Source organism: Nilaparvata lugens, chromosome 5, assembly GCF_014356525.2.
Source record: "Nilaparvata lugens isolate BPH chromosome 5, ASM1435652v1, whole genome shotgun sequence".
Taxonomy (NCBI): Eukaryota; Metazoa; Arthropoda; class Insecta; order Hemiptera; family Delphacidae; genus Nilaparvata; species Nilaparvata lugens.
In genome coordinates, this window is record NC_052508.1 from 2,795,668 (window position 1) to 2,815,851 (window position 20,184).

Below are 20,184 nucleotides of genomic sequence, written 5' to 3' on the forward strand. Positions count from 1 at the left end.
AAGTTAAAAAGGGTACTTTGATTTCAATTTTTTTTGTAAATAAAGAAGCCATGAATAACGGAGTGAAATAGATTATTTCTTTAACCATTTATTGACAGATTCGAATGTCCATGAGGTACTTGAAAACTTCAATTCGATGGCCGTTCATGTACACCAAGTTAAAAGTTCATGAATCACAAACACTCGACTTGAAATTCAATGCTTGTTTATAAAATTTATAAACATAAATTTATAATTTAATACAATGCATATTCTGCATGCAAAACTCATTTCTAGTGAATGTTCAAAGATAAATTTTAAGCTCATGAAACTTAATATTCACAAGCACTCAACTTTAAATTCAATTCTAGATTATAGTCTAGTCCTTGTCTGTTGAAAGATAAAACAACTCTTCTAGTATTGTGCACAATACGTTAAACTACGTACTGCTACCCTACGTTCCCAAAACTGCTCAGCAGAAATATTCTACACATTTAACATTCATCAGATATTAAATAGTTATTTGTATATCTAGAGTGAAAAATGCCACTTTTTCTCCCTGAGGGGAAAGATTGATGCCCGAGGCAACGAAGAGGCAACAATTTCCCTCCAGAAAAAGCATTTTTCACTCATGGTATACACAACATTTTTCCTCCACCTACATTTTTATAAAAAAATGCAAATAAAATCATTTTAAAAACTTACTTGACCAGTAACAATGTGTTACAACATAACCTAAAAAGTAAACAACTGGAAGTAATCACAATTCACCGCCGACAGCGCTATATGCTATCTGTCAGCAAAAGTTGTAACAACAATGGACGACTCATAACTACATGTTCGCATTCCAAATTTGATTAGTTGATGGGAAATATTTGTTGGCTGGTATTTTGAATAACATGGAATATTGAAAAAATATTTCTAAATTGTTATAGTATACTAATATGGAAGTATGTAATAGGTAATTTTAGCATACAAGCATATATTTCATATGTTAATCAAATTTCTGGTTGAGGTATTTAATGTAGTTGGCTCAATGACTACTCTATTATGCTTACTGAGCTTAGACCTTCTAACCTATTTCCAATGTAAGTTTTTAAAATAGAGATGCTTCCCATATTATTTAAATGGAGTTACATTTCCTCCCTAGGGAGTTTTTCTGTTTTTCAGTACCGAAAGCGAAAAAGTGACACTTTAGTATTATGTTCCAGGGAGTAAAGTAAGTACTTTAGAAAGTAGGTGGAGGAAAAAACGATATTTCAGTTTTACTTCACACTTTTGAAGACATCTAACCTTTCTCATAATTCAGACAATGAACTCTCAAGATAGAAAATACGGTTGATTGGAGAGCCATATGAGTACATCGTTTGTAATTACAAGTATTTCATTGGATGATTGGACCAAGTACTGTATTCTTTCTAATAATTGGACTGACATTTCAGTAGATGAATGGAGACGTCCTTTCTGATTATCCTGATATTTCAGTCGATGATGTGACCTTTCCGAGTATTTCATTTACAAGGAATTGCCATTTTTGCGCCTAATTTAGAGTCCAAGCCTAGCAGGCGTGCGCCTAGGGGTAGCAGGAGTAGCGGGCTCCTTGTGACCAGGCGTGACAATTTCCGCCCGACGACTGCCAACCGTGTTTTTGCGCTCCATTTCCTGTTGGCGCTGGTTGATTTCCTCCTGAGCAGCCTTCATCTGCCCTTCCATTTCCTGCAGGTGCTCCAACGCCTGTCGTCGTTTTGCCGAACCCGACCGACCGGTCTCCTTCACTGAGAAGAACATGGGGCCCAACTCCGCCAGCCATTGCCCGTCCACGGCCGTCACGCACTGCATGTACTCTTTGGCTGTCATTATCAGCTCATGGTAGACCACGTAGTCGGGAGTGAAGCCCATGCCGAAGAGAGCCGAAGTGGGGTGCAGGTGACACGGCATTCCTGTCCGACAGTTTACATACTCTCCAATACCTTTCAAACGAGCGGCTTGGTGGAAATACGCCGAACAAATACACTTCCTTATAATATCCCAGTCCGAACCACACGAAACTACTTCGATTTTTTGCTGCACCAAGATATCCTTCAACTGCTGACGCACCTCACGCACTTTCCTCATAGCTTTAATATGTATGAAATGCTCATTACACCAATTCGCCGAATAATTATTTTGTTTCCACTGGTTATACACATTCAAAAACGTCAAATGATCTGACTCCGGTACTTGGAACTTTTCCCTCACTGAATCAGCCTCCTCTTCACGACCTTTCGGTCGGTAAAATATACTCGGCACAGACAGCATGGAAACAATGATTAGGATGTCAGCAGTGCATTTCATTTGACAGGAAACGATTAGCATCTGACACTGGGGTGGATCGAGAGGAAATTCGGCCATTTGTCTTCCGAGAGGAGTGAGTGTGCCGGTGTGGTCGAGCGCGCCCAATATCCATAACTGATACAACGAGTTCAGGATATTGTCTTGTGGAGGAGGGTCCATAAAGTGGAACTGGAGGAGGTCTTGGACACCTAGAGATTTCAGTAGTAGAACTGTGTTGGCAAGGTTGGTTCGTTGGATTTCGGGTACGGTTGTAACAAGCAATTCGTCCTTGTATTGTCTCTCAGTGTATAAACGGAAACACTGACCCGGCCCTGTACGACCAGCTCTCCCCGACCTTTGGTTGGCATTCGCTTGACTTATCGGATAAATCTGCAACGCATCCATACCGATCCTTGGATTATACACCTTCAACTTACAATAACCAGAATCCACCACAAACATGATACCATCAACAGTCAGTGAAGTTTCGGCGATGTTAGTAGCCACAACACACTTCCTCAGTCCTTCCGGCGATCTTTGAAATATTTTCGCCTGCAAATCAGAAGGCAGTTGAGAGTAGATAGGAAGAATCGACAGTTGAGGTGCGTTGTCGATTTCGTTCAACCGTTCCGCCAGTACCTCACACGTGACCTCGATGTCTTCTTGTCCAGGCATGAAAATCAGAATATCACCTTCCGTCGGCTGCAAATGTATCTGAAGCGCCTGCTTGACTGCAGCATCCACATAATCTTCGACCGGGTTCTTGCTGAAGAATAGCTCGACAGGAAACGTGCGACCAGGAATGGTGAACGTGGGAACATTTCCGAAGAACGTTGAGAATTTTCCGGCGTCCATTGTGGCTGATGTGACGATCAGTTTCAGATCGTGACGGCGAGCTACCACGTCTCTCAGCAGTCCGAATAGTACGTCAGTGCTCAGCGAACGTTCGTGAGCTTCGTCCATTATGATGGCGCTGTAGTTGTCGAGATCGGCTTCTCTCAGCGACTCTCTGAGCAGGATACCGTCAGTCATGTACTTTATCACCGTGTCCTGAAAAGAAGTAGAATATTAGTGAAAGGATCAAAACAAAAGAACAAAAAGGATTAATAAAAGCCTGAATATAAAATATAATAAGATCCCATGAACTATTAGATAGGAGATTATTATGGAGTAACATCGCATCGCGTTTAAAAGATGCATTTGGATATTCAGGTGAACGAGTCTCAGGGATTGGATTAGAGTAAATACTACTAGCAGTAGCAGATGCCTTCGGGGTAATTTACAGCATTTAATTTGAATTTTCGTTTAATAATAATTAATTAGAAAATCACTCAAAATCTAATAAAGTATATGACTGGAAAGAGGATGAAATTTCCAATAGGATTCATATACTTTGTTCCTTTATTTGACGTTTTTGATATTTTTAGGAGAGTTCAAACTTTTTGAAATTTGGATTTGAATTCGACTAATGTACTTTCTTCAACTTTGAGGGCTCATAAAAACAAACAAACAAAGAAACAGATTGAATAAACATAAACATCTTATTAGAAATTTCTTCGTCTTTCCAACTATTTCCTTAGAAATGGATTTCGACTGACAGTTTTTTAGTTATTGATGCTTTTAAAAAATAAAGACAAATAAATCAATGTCTCAAAAACCAAGGTCGATTTAAGAAAATTTTACTGGGCATTTTTTTGTTGCAAATTCCATGTAGAGTAGCCTATATGGTCTTCAATGGTGTAAATACACCTTTCGTGGGACACTTTATATACATGCTCGGATATGTTGCGGGCACTACTTAATTGATTGCTCTCACCTCAGACGTGCAGTCCTCGAATCGGATGGCGTACCCGACCTGGTCGCCGAGCTTGGTGGACATCTCGTCGGACACTCGCTTGGCCACCGACATGGCCGCCACTCGCCGCGGCTGCGTGCAGCCAATCATGCCGTAGCGACTGTAGCCGTCCTCGTGCAGGTACTGTGTCAGCTGCGTTGTCTTCCCGCTCCCCGTCTCACCTATTATTATCACCACGTTGTTCTCACGTACTACGTTCAATAGCTGCGTCACCAAACAAACAAATTGCATTAGGAATAGAAATACATGTAAGAGTAGGAGTAATATTTATATCGATAGGAGGAGCAACGGATATGAGAATGGGGATAAAAACAGGAATAAAAATAGTTCGTAGGAATAAAAAAAAGAGAAAATATAAACTAAACAAACATACTATTGATACTTTCGTGTTTTGGAGAACATTAAATTTCTAATCGATGCATGCATTATTTATTTATTTATAGAAACCCGGAAACCCATTTTGCCTCCTCAATAACATAAAATATAAAACCAAAATTCATAAAAGAAAAGACAATATTTAAAAGTGTTATAACCAAATAATAAGTAGAACATTGGAAAAATTAATAATCCATTAAACCTTATTAAACTATATTTATCATCAAAATTCGATAGGAAACAGTTTTGGGTTAATCCTATTGTTTCTCTCCCAATCATTTATTTGATTTTGTGCATGTGTAAATAAATAAAATGAAACATGTAGATATATTGTATGTTTTGATAGTATCAATAGTTACTATTAGGAATTCGTTAACTGGTCACTGATAAATATTTTTTTGAAAAAAATATTATTTTCATTACCAATATATTGAAGTGAAACATACTAAAAATGAAGAAAGTTTAGGTGCATTTAAAAAATGAAAGTTTCTTACACAATAAACTGAGAGGGTTCATGAAACTCGAATAATCAAATAATTCAACTGATCTAAAATGTCCACTTTAAGCACCTTACTCACTACTGGCAAAAACAAAACATGTCCCAAACATATTTAATCTTGTCTTGGAATGACATATTCAATTTTTTATAACTTTTACCCGAAATAACAAATGTTGGATTTTATTCCTTTTTGTTCCTTTTTCTTGTGTACGTTACATTTGTGTCATTTTCTTGTGTTTTGCTCATGTGAAATTTATAGAGTATAATATAAGTTTAAAATAGTAAATAATAATATAAGTTTAGGTACATCAGCATCAAGTGTCCCTTATTGATAGCTAGGAACTCTTAATGGCTAAAGTTAATGGTTTTTAATGTAATAGATGTAAAATTATTACGAACGGTGACTGACCTCTTGTCTGACAGCGAAAACAGGCAAATAGCGTCGCTGCTGGATGATGGTCTTTTTCTTGGCGAAGTCACTGCTCGCTTCCGGAGTATCCTTCATGTGGTCAGCAAACTTCTGATCTGTTTTGTAATCGGTTTCATCATCAGCATTTTGTCGCTCATCCTTCAAATTTTAGGAAAAATAAATAAAATTAATTTCGTGTGATGTTGTGTATTCAGCAGGATTGATATCTACTAGATATATCAAACCAATAAGAGACAGACATTGAAATCCAACATTTGTCTTCTTCCTTATTTCATGGAACATGCTCAAATTTAATTTGCGTTACAATTAGGTACCATATAGTCGTGTTCTATAATATAATATACAAATGAATAGTCGTATAAAAGCAGAAACATTTCCTAAAATATCAATACTAAAATATAACAAACACTAGATATAACACTAGACACCAAGGGCCGGTTTCCGAGCTAAGTTATAGACTTTAAACAACTGGAGTCAGAAAATTGGCTTTCCGAAACGGGGCAGTCGCAGTTTTAATGACAATCTTCATTTTCTCATTTCTATAAACGTTTTTCTTGGCAAAATTAAACATTCCTAAATAATTCATAATATCTGAAACTTTATAAGTTACTATTAGCTCTTTATTTTATTTTGTGTTCGATTTTCTAGTTTTTTTTTTTTTTAATTTAATTTAAACGTGACTGTGAGTATGACTACGACTACGCCCCGTTTCGGAAAGCCAGTTTTCTGACTCCAGCTGTTTGAAGTCTAGAACTTAGCTAATTCCCGAGCTAGGAAACTGGCTCTAAAAGTATTGTTTGTAGAATGAATTGATGAAGTATGAATATACTAACCGATTCCTTTTTCTTTTCAACACCCATTATATTTCCTATTGAGGTTCCAGCCAATTCCCAGTGCTTCTTCTGAGCTTTGCGTCGCTCCTTCTGCTCTCTGTAGACTCGCACCAGCGGAGAACCTTTCCTAGCTACCAGAGCCATGTCCGAAGAAGGATCCTAAATTCGGAAAAAAATAAAAAATTGTATTCAATTTTAAAGCGCAGTTCACTTGAAATTAAATTAATGTGAATACTGTGGTTGGCTTTTTCATAATTGATAATTTAATGAAAAAGATTAAGAGAAAATAATCTGATACAGTACTGGGAATAATTAAATTGAAAATAGAATTTTATTCAATCCAAATTATACGCAAAAAGATGACAAGATCACACAGCTCAACAAGATGAAAATAATAAGCTAACAATTATTAAGTACCTAATAATTATTAAACAATAATTTTAAACAAAAACGTCGAATATGTTATATAAGGACTAACTTGTGAATTGGGATCAATGTAGTAATAGAATTGAAGTAGTAATCAATACTACAATTTGTATTTACACTTTTATTTAATAAATACTATTTGTATCAGTGAACTGAGAGTTCAATACTCTGCGTCTACAAGCAGAAATTAATGAATATCTATAAATGTATTAATTCATGGAGAAGTGGAAAATAGAAATAGAAGAAAGGAAGAAAAATTAACATCCTATCACTCACACATTCACTCACCTTGCTCACTTTCCTAATTCTGCAGTTTAAATTCAAGAAATTGATAGTTTGAATGTAATAGAATCAGTTTTCAATCAGTCAAACCCCCTTTAGAGAATAAATAATAAACTATCAATTTGGAATGGTATCATTTATTATAAAGCATAAGAATGAGAGAGCATTAAATTAAAACAACATTATCTTCATTCATATCCATTCATTCATAAATATGTTAGCTAACAAAGCAACAGGCACCAGAAAACTATTCTCTCCCAATGAAATAGAATAGTACAAACTGTGAAATGGGACTACCCGGTAGGTCTCCCCACAACTAGTCTTGTAAAATATTTCCTATTTATTCAAAGGTTTTTATTAGGTAGACCTAATAAGAAATAAATGTAAAATTGTTGTCTTGCAATGAAGACGTCGAAGAAAGTTTTTATTACTAAGAATTGCATTTTAAAACTGCAGTCTTGCAATGAAGACGAACTTTTAAAAATCATTATTTTCAAGTTGAATTTTCAGTTTGTGTACCTTGACAGGGATAACAGGCTCAGGTTGTTTGGTGAACACAATTCGGCCATCGAGAAAAGGCGGAACAATGTTATGTACAAGTAGATGCACTCTTGCTTCGTTCTCTTCATCAAAGTCCTCATCGACGTCAAGTGTCAGCACCACTCCACTGGTCAGCATTCTGTTGCGTTCCCACAGCTCATTGTCCTGAAATTTAAATTCAAAAATTTAATAGAAAAGCAGTTACAAGTATTTGTTATCATTAGTTACATTTGGTAACCCCCTTTATAATGCTGATGTAGCTATGCATTGTTATTTACTAGCCATTAGTTTAGTTGCTTTTTCGAGTCAGTCTGTTGCCAGAGCTCGTAGAGCGTACATCGCTTATAACCATGTATTAGATGTATTAGTATGTTGAAATAAATAATTCTTTTTAAAAAGCCGGTTGGTTATTCCAGTTCCTTAACTGGCGCCCGAACCACCCTCGCGCAGTTTTCCGATGTTGTTCGTTTGACAATATTAGTTTTCCGATTCGTGTCGCGATCGCTTATTTCGACTTTGAAAAGGAACCTATCGGAGGACTAAGTGAGGTGAACCTTCAACTTCAACGGAACTTCTACACGGGATAACCACGCCACCGGACTCCTTTCATCTTGGCAACCACACTGGATTCTGTCAGAATAGTCGTATAAAAGCAGAAACATTTCCTAAAATATCAATACTAAAATATAACAAACACTAGATAAACACTAGACACCAAGGGCCGGTTTCCGAGCTAAGTTATAGACTTTAAACAACTGGAGTCAGAATATTGGCTTTCCGAAACGGGGCAGTCGCAGTTGGAATTTCATTTTCAATCTCATTTACTCATTTCTATAAACGTTTTCTTGACATAATTAAACATTCCTAAATAATTCAAAATATCTGAAACTATAAGTTACTATTAGCTCTTTATTTTATTTTGTGTTCAATTTTCTAGTTTTTTTTTTTTTTTAATTTAATTTAAACGTGACTGTGAGTATGACTACGACTACGCCCCGTTTCGGAAAGCCAGTTTTCTGACTCCAGCTGTTTAAAGTCTAGAACTTAGCTAAATCCCGAGCTCGGAAACTGGCTCTAAAAGTATTGTTTGTAGTATGAATTGATGAAGTACAAATATACTAACCGATTCCTTTTTCTTTTCGACACCCATTATGTTTCCTATTGAGGTCCCAGCCAACTCCCAGTGCTTCTTCTGAGCTTTGCGTCGTTCCTTCTGTTCTCTGTAGACTCGCACCAGCGGAGAACCTTTCCTAGCTACCAGAGCCATGTCCGAAGATGGATCCTAAATTCGGAAAAAAATAAAAATTCATTAGCTTGCATTCAATTTGAAAGCTTAGTTCACATGAAATTGAAGAAATGTGCCAACTGCAGTTGGCTTTTTCATACTTGATAATTGAATGAAAAATATGAAAAGAAAATAATCGGATACAGTACTGGGAATAATTCATATTTATAATAAAAATTCATTCAATCCAAATTATAAGCAGAAAGATAACAAGATGAAAATAATAAGTTAACAATATTATTGAGTAGGCTAGGTACCTAATAATTATCAAACAATAATTTTAGACAAAAACTTCGCATGTATTACATTTACATCATCAGGACTAATTCGTGAATTGGGATTAATGAATAATACTTGCTGAGAGTTCAATACCCTGCGTCTGCAAGCAGAAATGAATGTCTATTAATTCATTGATTCATGGAAAAGTGGAAAATAGGAATAGAAGAAAGAAAGAAAAATTAACAACCTATCACTCACACATTCACTTACCTTGCTCACTTTCCTAATTCTGCAGTTTAAATTCAAGAAATTGATAATTTACAATGTAATACAATCAGTTTTTAATTTTTAATCAGTCAAACCCCCTTTAGAGAGTAGTACATATAAGTAAAAAATCAATTTGGAATGGTATCACTTATTATAAAGCATAAGAATGAGAGAGCATTAAATTCAAAACACATTATTTGCATTCATATCCAATCATTCATGAACATGCAAACTAACGAAACAACAGAAAGAACCAGAAAACTATTCTCTCCCAATGGATTAGAATAGTACAAACTGTGAGATGGGACTACCCGGTAGGTCTCCCCAAAAATAGTCTTATAAAATATTTCCTATTTATTCAAAGGTTTTTATTAGGTAGACCTAATAAGAAATAAATGTAAAATTGTTGTCTTGCAATGAAGACGTCGAAGAAAGTTTTTATTACTAAGAAATGAATTTTCAAATTGCAGTCTTACAATGGAGACGAATTTTTAAAAATCATTATTTTCAAGTTTTATTTTCAGTTTGTGTACCTTGACAGGGATAACAGGCTCAGGTTGTTTGGTGAACACAATTCGGCCATCGAGAAAAGGCGGAACAATGTTATGTACAAGTAGATGCACTCTTGCTTCGTTCTCTTCATCAAAGTCCTCATCGACGTCAAGTGTCAGCACCACTCCACTGGTCAGCATTCTGTTGCGTTCCCACAGCTCATTGTCCTGAAATTTAAATTCAAAAATTTAATAGAAAAGCAGTTACAAGTATTTGTTATCATTGAGTTTGACTATTTTTTGATAACTAAAACAATTCTCAAGCTGATTTATAAATAGAAATGGGGGGGGGCGAATTTGGATACACCTCCTATTCTTCAAGTTCAGTGATTAGAAGTTTTCAGTTACTAATGAGGAAGATGTATTTGAATTTCCATCCAAGTTTTATTAGAAAACTGGAAAGTTTTATTATTCATATGACATTCTATTATCAAGAAAGTCAGACAGCCCTCAAGGCTCTTGACTCCAATGAAATCAAGTCTAAATTGGTGTGAGAGTGCTTCAAAACACTCAGCAGGCTTGCAACACGCAACTCTGTGCATCTTGTTTGGGTACCTGGCCATGTAGGCATAGGAGGTAACGAGCGTGCAGATGAGCTTGCTAAGCGGGGTTACAGTATGCCATTCTTTGGTCCAGAGCCAAGCTATGGCATAAGTAAAACAACTGCCTTCCATACAATAAGTAAATGGTCTAGGGACTTACATCACCAGCAATGACAAGGTCACCCTGGTCAAGCACTTGGCAAAAGGCTGCTGGCGAAGCAAACTCTTACTTAACCAGATAGCTGGTGAGTTTGGGTACAGTCATGTCCAGCAGTTGATTGTCCTGTTAACTGGACACGGCCACTTCAGGAAACATCTCCACACAATTGGGCTCAGAAATGATAGTCAGATATGTAGGTTTTGTAATCAGTCTGAAGAGACTGCCAAGCATATAATACTGGATTGCGAAACACTAGGGGCTAGGAGAAGGGCTCTGGCTGTAAGCAACCAGGTGATGAATGGGATGTTAGTATAGGGACCTTGTAAAGGACACAGGTATTGGTTTGCCCAACTAACATACTTGGGACACACAATAAGCTTCGGTTGACTAATGAGGTTCTTTGAACCTTTGGATCCTTGAATCCGTCCCTTCAAAACAGAACATAACGTTTATCATAATCAAGTGAATTGATTTATTTAATTAATTAATATTTCTATTGAGTTTCGTTTGCTATAATGTGATTCATATTGAGATTAAACCACCAGCAGATTCAATTTAGTTCAAGCTTTCACTGTGCAAACGATACTGAAATTACAAATAATAAAATCACAACTTAGTTGTATATATGTTACTGAAATAGTTTTGTTATTCTTAAGGGGTGTTCTCGGCACAGAAATGTGAAGTGCGTGACATACACATAACCTTTAGGACTACATTATCATTAAAATTTGAAAGATAACAAGCTAATCTCAGTTTTCCTCTTTCAAAGCATTATACAGTAGATCATTATAATAATTGTATTGATAAATAAATGCTTGATTGATACGAAAACTAGGTTTTAACTCGACCTACAACTTGAGCTTAGAACAATTTTACAGTGTTCAATATTGACTAAATGATCATGTTTAAACAAAGAATACCTTGTTGATCTGTCGTTGTTGCGCCGACAGGCGCTTCTTCTTCCGTTGTTCGAGCTGCTGCTCCTTCTTGCGCGCATACTCCTCGCTGACATTGGAGAAGGGGTTCTGTGCCTCGTCGAAGCCCTCGTCCAGGCCGTACCACTCGCGGTCCAGCCGCATCTGTTCAGCCTCCCACTGCTCCCGGTCCACCGAGCTCTCGCCCCAGGCCACCGAGTTCTCTACAATCAAACCACCACATTAAACACAGCTGACTAGGATTTACAAAGTGAATACTGTAATATTTACCGCAATATTCAGTCCACCGAACTCTCGCCCAGGCCTCTACAATCAAACCACCGCATCAAGTGAATATCACGGCATCATCATTTGACTCTGCAGTCAATTCGAGAGTAAAAAAGACAAAAGAGTCAGTCAATTTTACTGATCAACGTACTTAGCTTTAAGAGCTCCATTACACGGTCATAAATTGAATCAAATATATGATCAAAAATCTTAGAATAACTACCTATTAGACCCGCAGTGATTTGATAAGAGAAATCAGCATGAACATGGTTGGTGAAAGATTTAAAAATTTATTAATGTTTAAGGAAAAATTCGGGGGAGGAACACAACAGTTTTGGGCTGTGTTAGTTGATCCTCCACCAAATTATCAAAAAAATAATTGTGTATCATTGAATCATTAGAATAAAGAATAGAGCCCTAAACTAAGAATTCCATTAGACTATCAAATATATAGGGTTGGGCGATGAAGTATGGAGGATTTGTAATAGCTGATACATAATCATTTTTGAACGAAAGTTGAATATTTTTTTCCCTGTATGGGATGTTGCCTTTTCGATAATCTCAGAGGAATAATATCTTGTAAAGATGAGAACTTACCAAAAATAACATATTTTAAATAGCGTCCATTTTTCGAACAAACATTTCTGTGGTCATTGCGAGAAGTTGCTAATTCTCCTCTGAAGCATTGCACCTGGTGTCGCACGAATTTATTTTGTTATCCCAATCAGGGCTTCAAGCTTACAATTTTTCTAATGCGTATAGGCTACGTACGTTCAGCTAGTCCATTGAAAATAGTCACGAGTAGCAAGGTGACAGTCCGATAACATAAGATTCCACTCCAAATTTCCACGCAACGAGATGAGGCGTCCAGGGAAGGTCTGACTCAAATATATTCCATAGTTTATCTTGATGCATGAAATGTTGGAGCCATACAGTATTGAGGTTAATATGCCACCTTCTCAATTGCGGCAGAAAAAATCACGCAGCATTGTTAGATAACGATTTGAATTGACAGTGAAATTTTCTTGTAAAAGGAGCCAATAATGGAGTTTTTACCAATGCCTCACCAAACAGTTCATTATTTGCCACTGCTACAAAAAGAGCAATTGCAGACGAAACCCCCAATCTCTAACTACAGCTGATATGGCAAGGTTATCTCTTGCACGGCACTCTTGTCATCAACTTCTCACGACCTATACAGGAGTGTTTCAACAAATATGGACGCAATTTTACAGATGTACAGATAGTACATAATTTTCATCTCTGATCGTGGCGTCATTTGAGGTACACACCAGATGAAGAAAAAAAATAGTAAGTGAAGACGATTGTAATTTTACTTTAATTTTAACGAATCTTGTTTTTCGTTGTACTGTTTTGACGCTTTGCATTGTGCATACAAAAATGTAATTAACTGAAGGACCAGTACCTTTGCCGGGGAGAGGCGTGGCGCCGGTTCGCTTCCTGTCCTTGGCCCATGTGTTGAAGCGATGCGCGGGCGTAGCGCGGCGACTGCGCTCCGACCAATCAGCGGCCGACGACTCACTCCGGTGCAGCTTGGGTGTGGGCAGGTCCCACGTCGACGACCGCCGCAGTGGCTCACTCTCCTCCTCCTCCCAGCTCGTCCTCAATTAACAAATTAACAATTAACAGATTAATATACATGGATAAATGAATAAATTCACTAGAAACTTGAAAATGGATCATAGTAGTAGTACAGATTGAGACTCAAGTATACCCCCAATCAACAACCTCTAACCTAAATCGACCTCACCCAACCTCTCTCACAAAACTAACCTAGAGCCATCCCTCCACTAACTCACGAGCACTACACAGGCAAGCATCACCAGGAACAAAAGCCTTACAAGCATTTTATGAACCCTCTAATGGAACAAACCACACCCAAATAACACTCAAACTCAGACTTCAATAGACCAAGTATACACACCAAGTAGGTAACCTCTTGCAAATGCGATAGCATATTCAACACCTACTAGGGCTTGTGTGAAACGTATCGTGTCTTTAAATAGAAAACTAATAGGTACTAGTTCATTCATTCAAAAAATGAGTGTATAAATTCAAAATTATAGCTCATTCTTACTAAAAAATGAATAAATAAAGTAATGTATAAAATGAAAGATTAAATAAGTGAATGAGTGAGGAAGTGGTAGTCTCAGTGGTCTAAGCTATTGAATACATAATTCAATATTCATGCGCCTGCTACTCCCTTTGGAATAGTGACCACTTCTAGAGCCGTCTCCTCTGAATATCATAGTTATTATGAGTCTTAAAACTCCCTGTGGTTCGAAACCCGCCTTGGGGTATGATCACATTATATGCACAAACCAATTGGCCTTTGGAACACTCATAATGAGCGCGTGCACTTGCTGGTGGCGTTCAGTGTGAGGAGCTACAGACACGTCACAACGTATTGCTATGGCTCTTTCCAGATTTTGTTTCTCATCTGCGCGCTTCGTCATGCATGGTCTAGCGTGCACTTGCACATACATGCATTCAATGAAATCAAACCCTTGAGCTATGGGTCCACTCATCTCTCATAATAATCATCATCCGTCTCATTACCCACACACAATCCTATATTCACCTCGTGTGGGCATCACACTCAGACAAAAACTGACCGAAAAATATTTAAATAAATGTAAAATATTCAATAAATAATATTTGAATAAATTGACCAATTGAAAAAATACAATATGAATAATTAAGTATGAATAAATGAACAAGTAAATTGATAAATTAATGCATAAGCAAGAAACTTGATGTTAAAGGAACTTATGACTGAATAAGAGAATAAATTGACAGGTGGCAAAATGAACTAAACAGTGAAAAGATAAATATTATTTTCAAGTCAATGAGTTTTATACCCAATGTCAAATTTACTTTATTCAACTCTCAACTATTTAAATAAAGGGTCTATTCACACTTAGCTAGGCCACACTGAAAAACGTCTTCGGAAGACGTAGCCGTCCTATCTCCCAATATTGAAAGCTACGCTACGCTGATGTGAACGGGACAGATTCGTAGCTTGGATCTAACATTGGGAGATAGAACGTATTTCAGCGTAGCTTAGCTACATATGAAAAAACCTAAATAAGGTCTTATAAGGTTACGTAGGTGACAAGAGCAACTGGGTGATAGCGACAACACGGAATCTTGATTTGCCTTCTCAAAACACACAAACTACTATAGAGTTCAGATAACAAGAAAACTAACGAAATATATGGAAATTATGGAGTAATCATCAGTTACATCATTCCAAAATGTTGATATGAGTTGTGTACTTATAAGTTTGAAGTTAATTTCTACTGTATTATTGATGCATTATAATATAGTGTCAAATTAACCTTTTAGAAGTAGTATCTTTAAATTGTTAGTTATAGTATGAGATGTTTTGTATTTTTTTGTATTGCTAATGTAAAAAATAAAACTTGAAACTTGATCCAGTTACTGACACTCAGTTCTCTCTGTATATGTAGATATCAAATTCAAATTAAAATATTTTTTATTCCTTCAAGTATTTACAGTGAAACAGTTACAGTGAAAAACTCAATATTACGGAATTCCTCCACAAAGACTAAACGTCTGCGTGTGGAGGAGAGTTCCATAGACAACACAAGCAGTCACTACATAAAATAATTATAAAAGAAAACATAAGCTTCAGAATATAATAATGATAATAATGGATTAAATACAAATTCAAATAATAGTAAAATAAGAAATAAGGAATAATACTTAATTAAGAAATATAAGATAAAAAGAAAAATATTAACTAAACTTAGGATTGATTTTATTTCTTGTGCAGGCCAATTAATCCCAGGGAATGAAGGAGGCTGTGAGTTCGCGTCATGTATCTATTTTATAATGTAATGAATTAATAGAGGGAAAAAATCAATATGATGAATCCTTTGATAGTTTTTGCTTTCTGGTAGTTATCGATTATAACGTGAGCGGAGCAGAGCTTCGGCTGCCTCCAGGCCAATGTGATACAGCCACCTGTCCACACCCCTTCGGTAAACGGCTAGACTATACACCTCCACCTCTCTTATTTCATTCGGCAAGTTTCTATATAAAATGTGAGCCAGGTAAAATGAATTTGACAGTTCTGACCCATGTGTCAGTTGTGGAACATCATAATTATAGTTGGTCCTGTGGCGAGTTTCATACCGGAAATTTAAATTTGTTTCACCTAAGATCTGGGTTTTGTATTTTTTTCAAGTGAATTAATAATGTTTTGATGAAGATCTGTCTGATATTTAGAACCGGGAATTCTGAAAAAATCAAGCTAGTCGGATATCTATGGCCTTTTTTCAAGATTGTTTCAATAATTGCTCTGTGTGTGACTGCCAGTGGTTCCAAGAGTGTAGAGGAAACACCCCCCCCCCAAGCCAGGATACCATACTGGATCAGCGACTGAGCATAGGCGAAATATACTTTCCTACACTGATCCACACCCATCACCTGGCTAAGCTCAGAGAAGGCAAATAATAATCTCCTGAGCCTACTTTTGACACAATGAACATGTTGCTACTTTTGACACATGAAGATAGTCTTTGACACGTTTATATTCAGCGTTTTTCAATTCCCTATTGCGTGGATTTGCAAATGAATGAGTGAAAAATATGTACCTGGAAGGTGAGTCTTTGACCCTCATGTTGGGCGTGAGTGGCTCATCTTTGAATTTGTAGTTTGGTGTCATCTGTTCGGCTTTCAGCCTGAGATCGGGCGTCTCCTCCCACGAGTTACTCTTGCTGGACCGCGAACTGCTATCTCCACGTTTCCTCCGCTCACTACTTCTCTCCGATCTATCTGCGTCCTTGTGACTACTCCTCTCTGATCTATCATTCTTATCTCTATGCCTGTCCTTGTCTCTGCTTCGCTCTCTGTCTGAAATAGAATAGACATAATATAATAGAATAAAATACAGTGGAATAGGAATTGGAAGTCAGTTTTGGTGAGTGAACTATAGAGAGATTAATGTTACGAAGTCAGTGAAATATATTTCTTCTTATTATATTATTATCCTATTTATATTTCTTCTAATGATAGGCCGGCATAGTTGCCAAGTTTCGTTTTCCATCGCCTTCTATAATAGATAGCTGTGATTCAAGTTATATCAGTATATCTGATTTAATAGCAGTAGTTGATTCTTGTTAATAATTAATAAATGTTATTTCAAATATATAATATACACCAATAAACAATATATTTCCATGTTTTAATGAAAAAAATGTTTTGTAGTAGTGATTGGATTCTGGTAGTTCGTTATATTTCTTCATAGTCTACAAACGATTTGAGAAACCAATAGAACTATAGAGCTTTGTCCAATGACAGACAATGATAGAAAACTGAAAATAATAATTAGGTGCTGACTCTATTTTGTTTGTTTGTGAAATTTCTTCTATAACGTGAATCTTACTACTCATTCGTAATAAAGTGAAATATGACATCATTATGACAGTTTATAAAATGCTGAGTATTTTTTATTCAGGTAAATATTTTGAATTTGGGTTTTGTGGCATTAGGAGAACAGCTTGATAATGCCTTATTTTTGAGAAAGCAGATCTATAAAATAGTATAACTATAAGTCTTCTTGTCTTCATGTAATTGTTAATCGATTATATGTCTAACAAGAAAAGACAGGTATAGGTGCAGGGAAAATAATAATTCAAAGTAAGGTATAAGTCTCAAATCAAATCAGTACTATCTAAAAATCAGGTTAAGAATTAAACTAATCTCATCAATCTTAAATTAATCCACAATAAATTTCAATATCAAACTACTTGCATACAAAAATACATCATTGTTCACAATTCCTGTTTGATTCATTAAGGTAACTTGCTAGGATGACGATTGTTGACAGAGGAACTACATCTGAATGTAGTAACTACTGTAGACTACTTCCAAGTTATGCGAAATCACTATAAGAACAGCCTTAATTTGTGATGTAAAAAAAAAAAAATATACAACATTATAAATATTAGTATTGACATTATACGTGGTAGTAAAAAATACTGTAGTGCGATAAACTATTGTTGGTTTACGAATACCAACAAATTGAATAATAATGTTTTTGCAATTATTCAAATTACCTTTATATTTGTTGTTTCTAGGTGATTCATCACTATATTTTCTCTCTTTTTTGCTATCTTTCGTACTGGCCATCACGCCGCGCCCATGGTGCCGGTTCCTCTCTTCCAGTCTTTTCCTTGCCTCTTTCGACAATCCTCCAGTATAGGTTGGTGTCTCATCACCAACTTTTCGAAAATACCTGCAATCAATTCAAATTATTTATTTATTTAGCGTATGGCAGATACACAACACATATAAAGCTTTTAATGATTTGATTGTATGGTATGAGATGTTGTTACAATGGCTAATTTTGTGGTGCCGGAGCCAAAATTGAATTTCCTGTTCCTCCAACAACAACAAACTTATTAGTTCAGCTGAAGATGTGGTAGGTTTTACCATGAAACCTGGTACTGAATTATAAATTAATTTTCGAATAAATAAAAGTGGTATTGACAATATCAAAGTCTTATTCTTTCAACATATAAAGCTCATGAGGCTCAAATGCCTACATATACACTGTATATTTCCAATTTCTTTGAGATGTTATGTAGTTTTCAATTAAAAAATATTAATAAGTACAGAAGTACATAAAGTAATATATATTTATTATTGCACATAATTGAGATAGGATGTTTGCAGTTTATACCTACATTCAATTGAAATAAACACACTGATTTTATCAATTCTACGTCTTTATTATGGTGCAGACCATGGTTTCGTGATCACATCATCAAGCTGAATTGACAAAATCTGTTCGTTTCATTGAATTATGGAACGGTTCTGCAATATCGATAGAGACGTTTTGGAATTCCCACATTTATTTGACAGTGTTAATTATTGTTAAAGCCAGTTGAAGTAGGAGAAAGTCAAACATTGTGTGTTGTATATGATGAAAATATTATTTGATGAGGATAATGGCCATAATATGAGTTCAATGCTTGAGGCTCGTAAGTTACTGGTGAGAGGGAAGGGTTGATGATAATGGTCAAGAGTGTATCATTAATTTAATGCGGTTTCCGTACACCCGGAATGTAATATTTGACCGGAATGCACATAGATGTGTGTTAATACTTGTTCACTTTCAAGTGTCTGAATTCCTAAAAGATAATAAAATCAAAGCTTTCCATTCAATCAAAGCTGACAGTTGAAATTGTATCTCAATCTAGACTAACCTTGGTGATATTTGAATCGGAAGAATGTTAATTATTCCATCAACCCCATAAGTGTGAGTAATGGTTAAAAAGGTATTAAGGTGTAATAGTTATCCACTTATCTATATTATAATAAAGAACTGGCTTATACACGTACGGGACAGGAAATTCACGAATGACGCTTCATCACGTCTAAACTACTGGACTGATTAACTTGAAGTTTGCATATAGATTCTTAATTTCCCGAGGATGGTTAAACACCTATTTTTAATAATTCAAGATCTCAGTAGGTCCAGTTTGTTAAGTTTTAATCAGACCCTTGCGGAGCACGGGTTACCTGCTAGTAGACACTATAGGAAAGCCACAATGTTATCAACTTCCAATTCACCGTATTGAAAATCACTATTTTGATCATCAAATTCTCGAGTTCCTGAAAGAAACAAGAAGTATCCAAGGATTTTAGCTTACTAAGGTGAATCTACAGTAAGAATGAACAACTATCGTGACATTGCAATAATTTTCACAAAGTAAAAAGTTTCAACTTTATATTTTACAGCCTACCTGTCTTTATCTTTATCTTTCTTCTTATGTTCAGATCGATACGGGCTTTCATCCAATTCTATTTCTTCTTCATCTTTGTACGACGATATTTTTGATTTTTTTATCTCTCTTTCAACTGATTCTTCTTTCTCCTTTCGTCGCTGAGCTGTGACAAAAATGTTTCATACAATAAATACAATATATAAAAATATAATATTATGAACGACTTACTAAAATTTTTCATAAATTTTGCTATTTTAGTTTACAATTCAAGTGAGTCATTTTCAAAGAGGTTACTATATTTCCCAATCTTCAATTCAATTATCTTACAAAGTGAAAATTTTTGAGGAATGATGCCCAAATAATATCTTGCTTTAGCGTGAGTAAGTTATAGGGCATTTGGATGATCAAATTAATATCAATGCCTGTAGGTGGGAATCCAACCCACAACCAAGTCCAATGCCTGGACTGACTCCATTCGTAGGATCTGACTTCCTCTATGGAAGCGGTGAATCTGCTGGTAGTCTCAGTTCAATCTCTGGCCTCTCAGATGCATAACTGCTGCAATGTAACTTTATGATAAACTCTACAAGTCAATAGTGTAGTGTCCTTATCAAGGATATTTATTGTTTATTGTTGAGCCTTGAA

At 36.0% G+C, this 20,184-nt stretch overlaps 1 protein-coding gene across 3 annotated transcripts in view; it reads right to left on the bottom strand.

Annotated features, from left to right (window-relative positions):
• Window positions 1–27: 27 nt before the first annotated feature.
• LOC111057473 (pre-mRNA-splicing factor ATP-dependent RNA helicase PRP16) overlaps window positions 28–20,184 on the bottom strand; it is a 28,540-nt gene continuing 8,383 nt past the window's right edge. The window contains exons 3-12 of one of the 3 annotated variants that reach the window (XM_039429697.1): window positions 19,558–19,702; window positions 17,866–18,044; window positions 16,402–16,660; window positions 13,185–13,381; window positions 11,477–11,694; window positions 9,837–10,022; window positions 6,285–6,443; window positions 5,431–5,589; window positions 4,109–4,351; window positions 28–3,342 (exon numbers count right to left, since the gene is read on the bottom strand). In XM_039429697.1, the coding sequence (XP_039285631.1) occupies window positions 1,525–3,342; window positions 4,109–4,351; window positions 5,431–5,589; window positions 6,285–6,443; window positions 9,837–10,022; window positions 11,477–11,694; window positions 13,185–13,381; window positions 16,402–16,660; window positions 17,866–18,044; window positions 19,558–19,702 (3,563 nt within the window). In that variant the 3' untranslated portion in view covers window positions 28–1,524. Of the gene's footprint in view, window positions 3,343–4,108; window positions 4,352–5,430; window positions 5,590–6,284; window positions 6,444–7,511; window positions 7,699–8,655; window positions 8,815–9,836; window positions 10,023–11,476; window positions 11,695–13,184; window positions 13,382–16,401; window positions 16,661–17,865; window positions 18,045–19,557; window positions 19,703–20,184 lie in introns of those variants that run through there. The other 2 variants (XM_039429696.1, XM_039429698.1) reach the window with 2 other exon arrangements.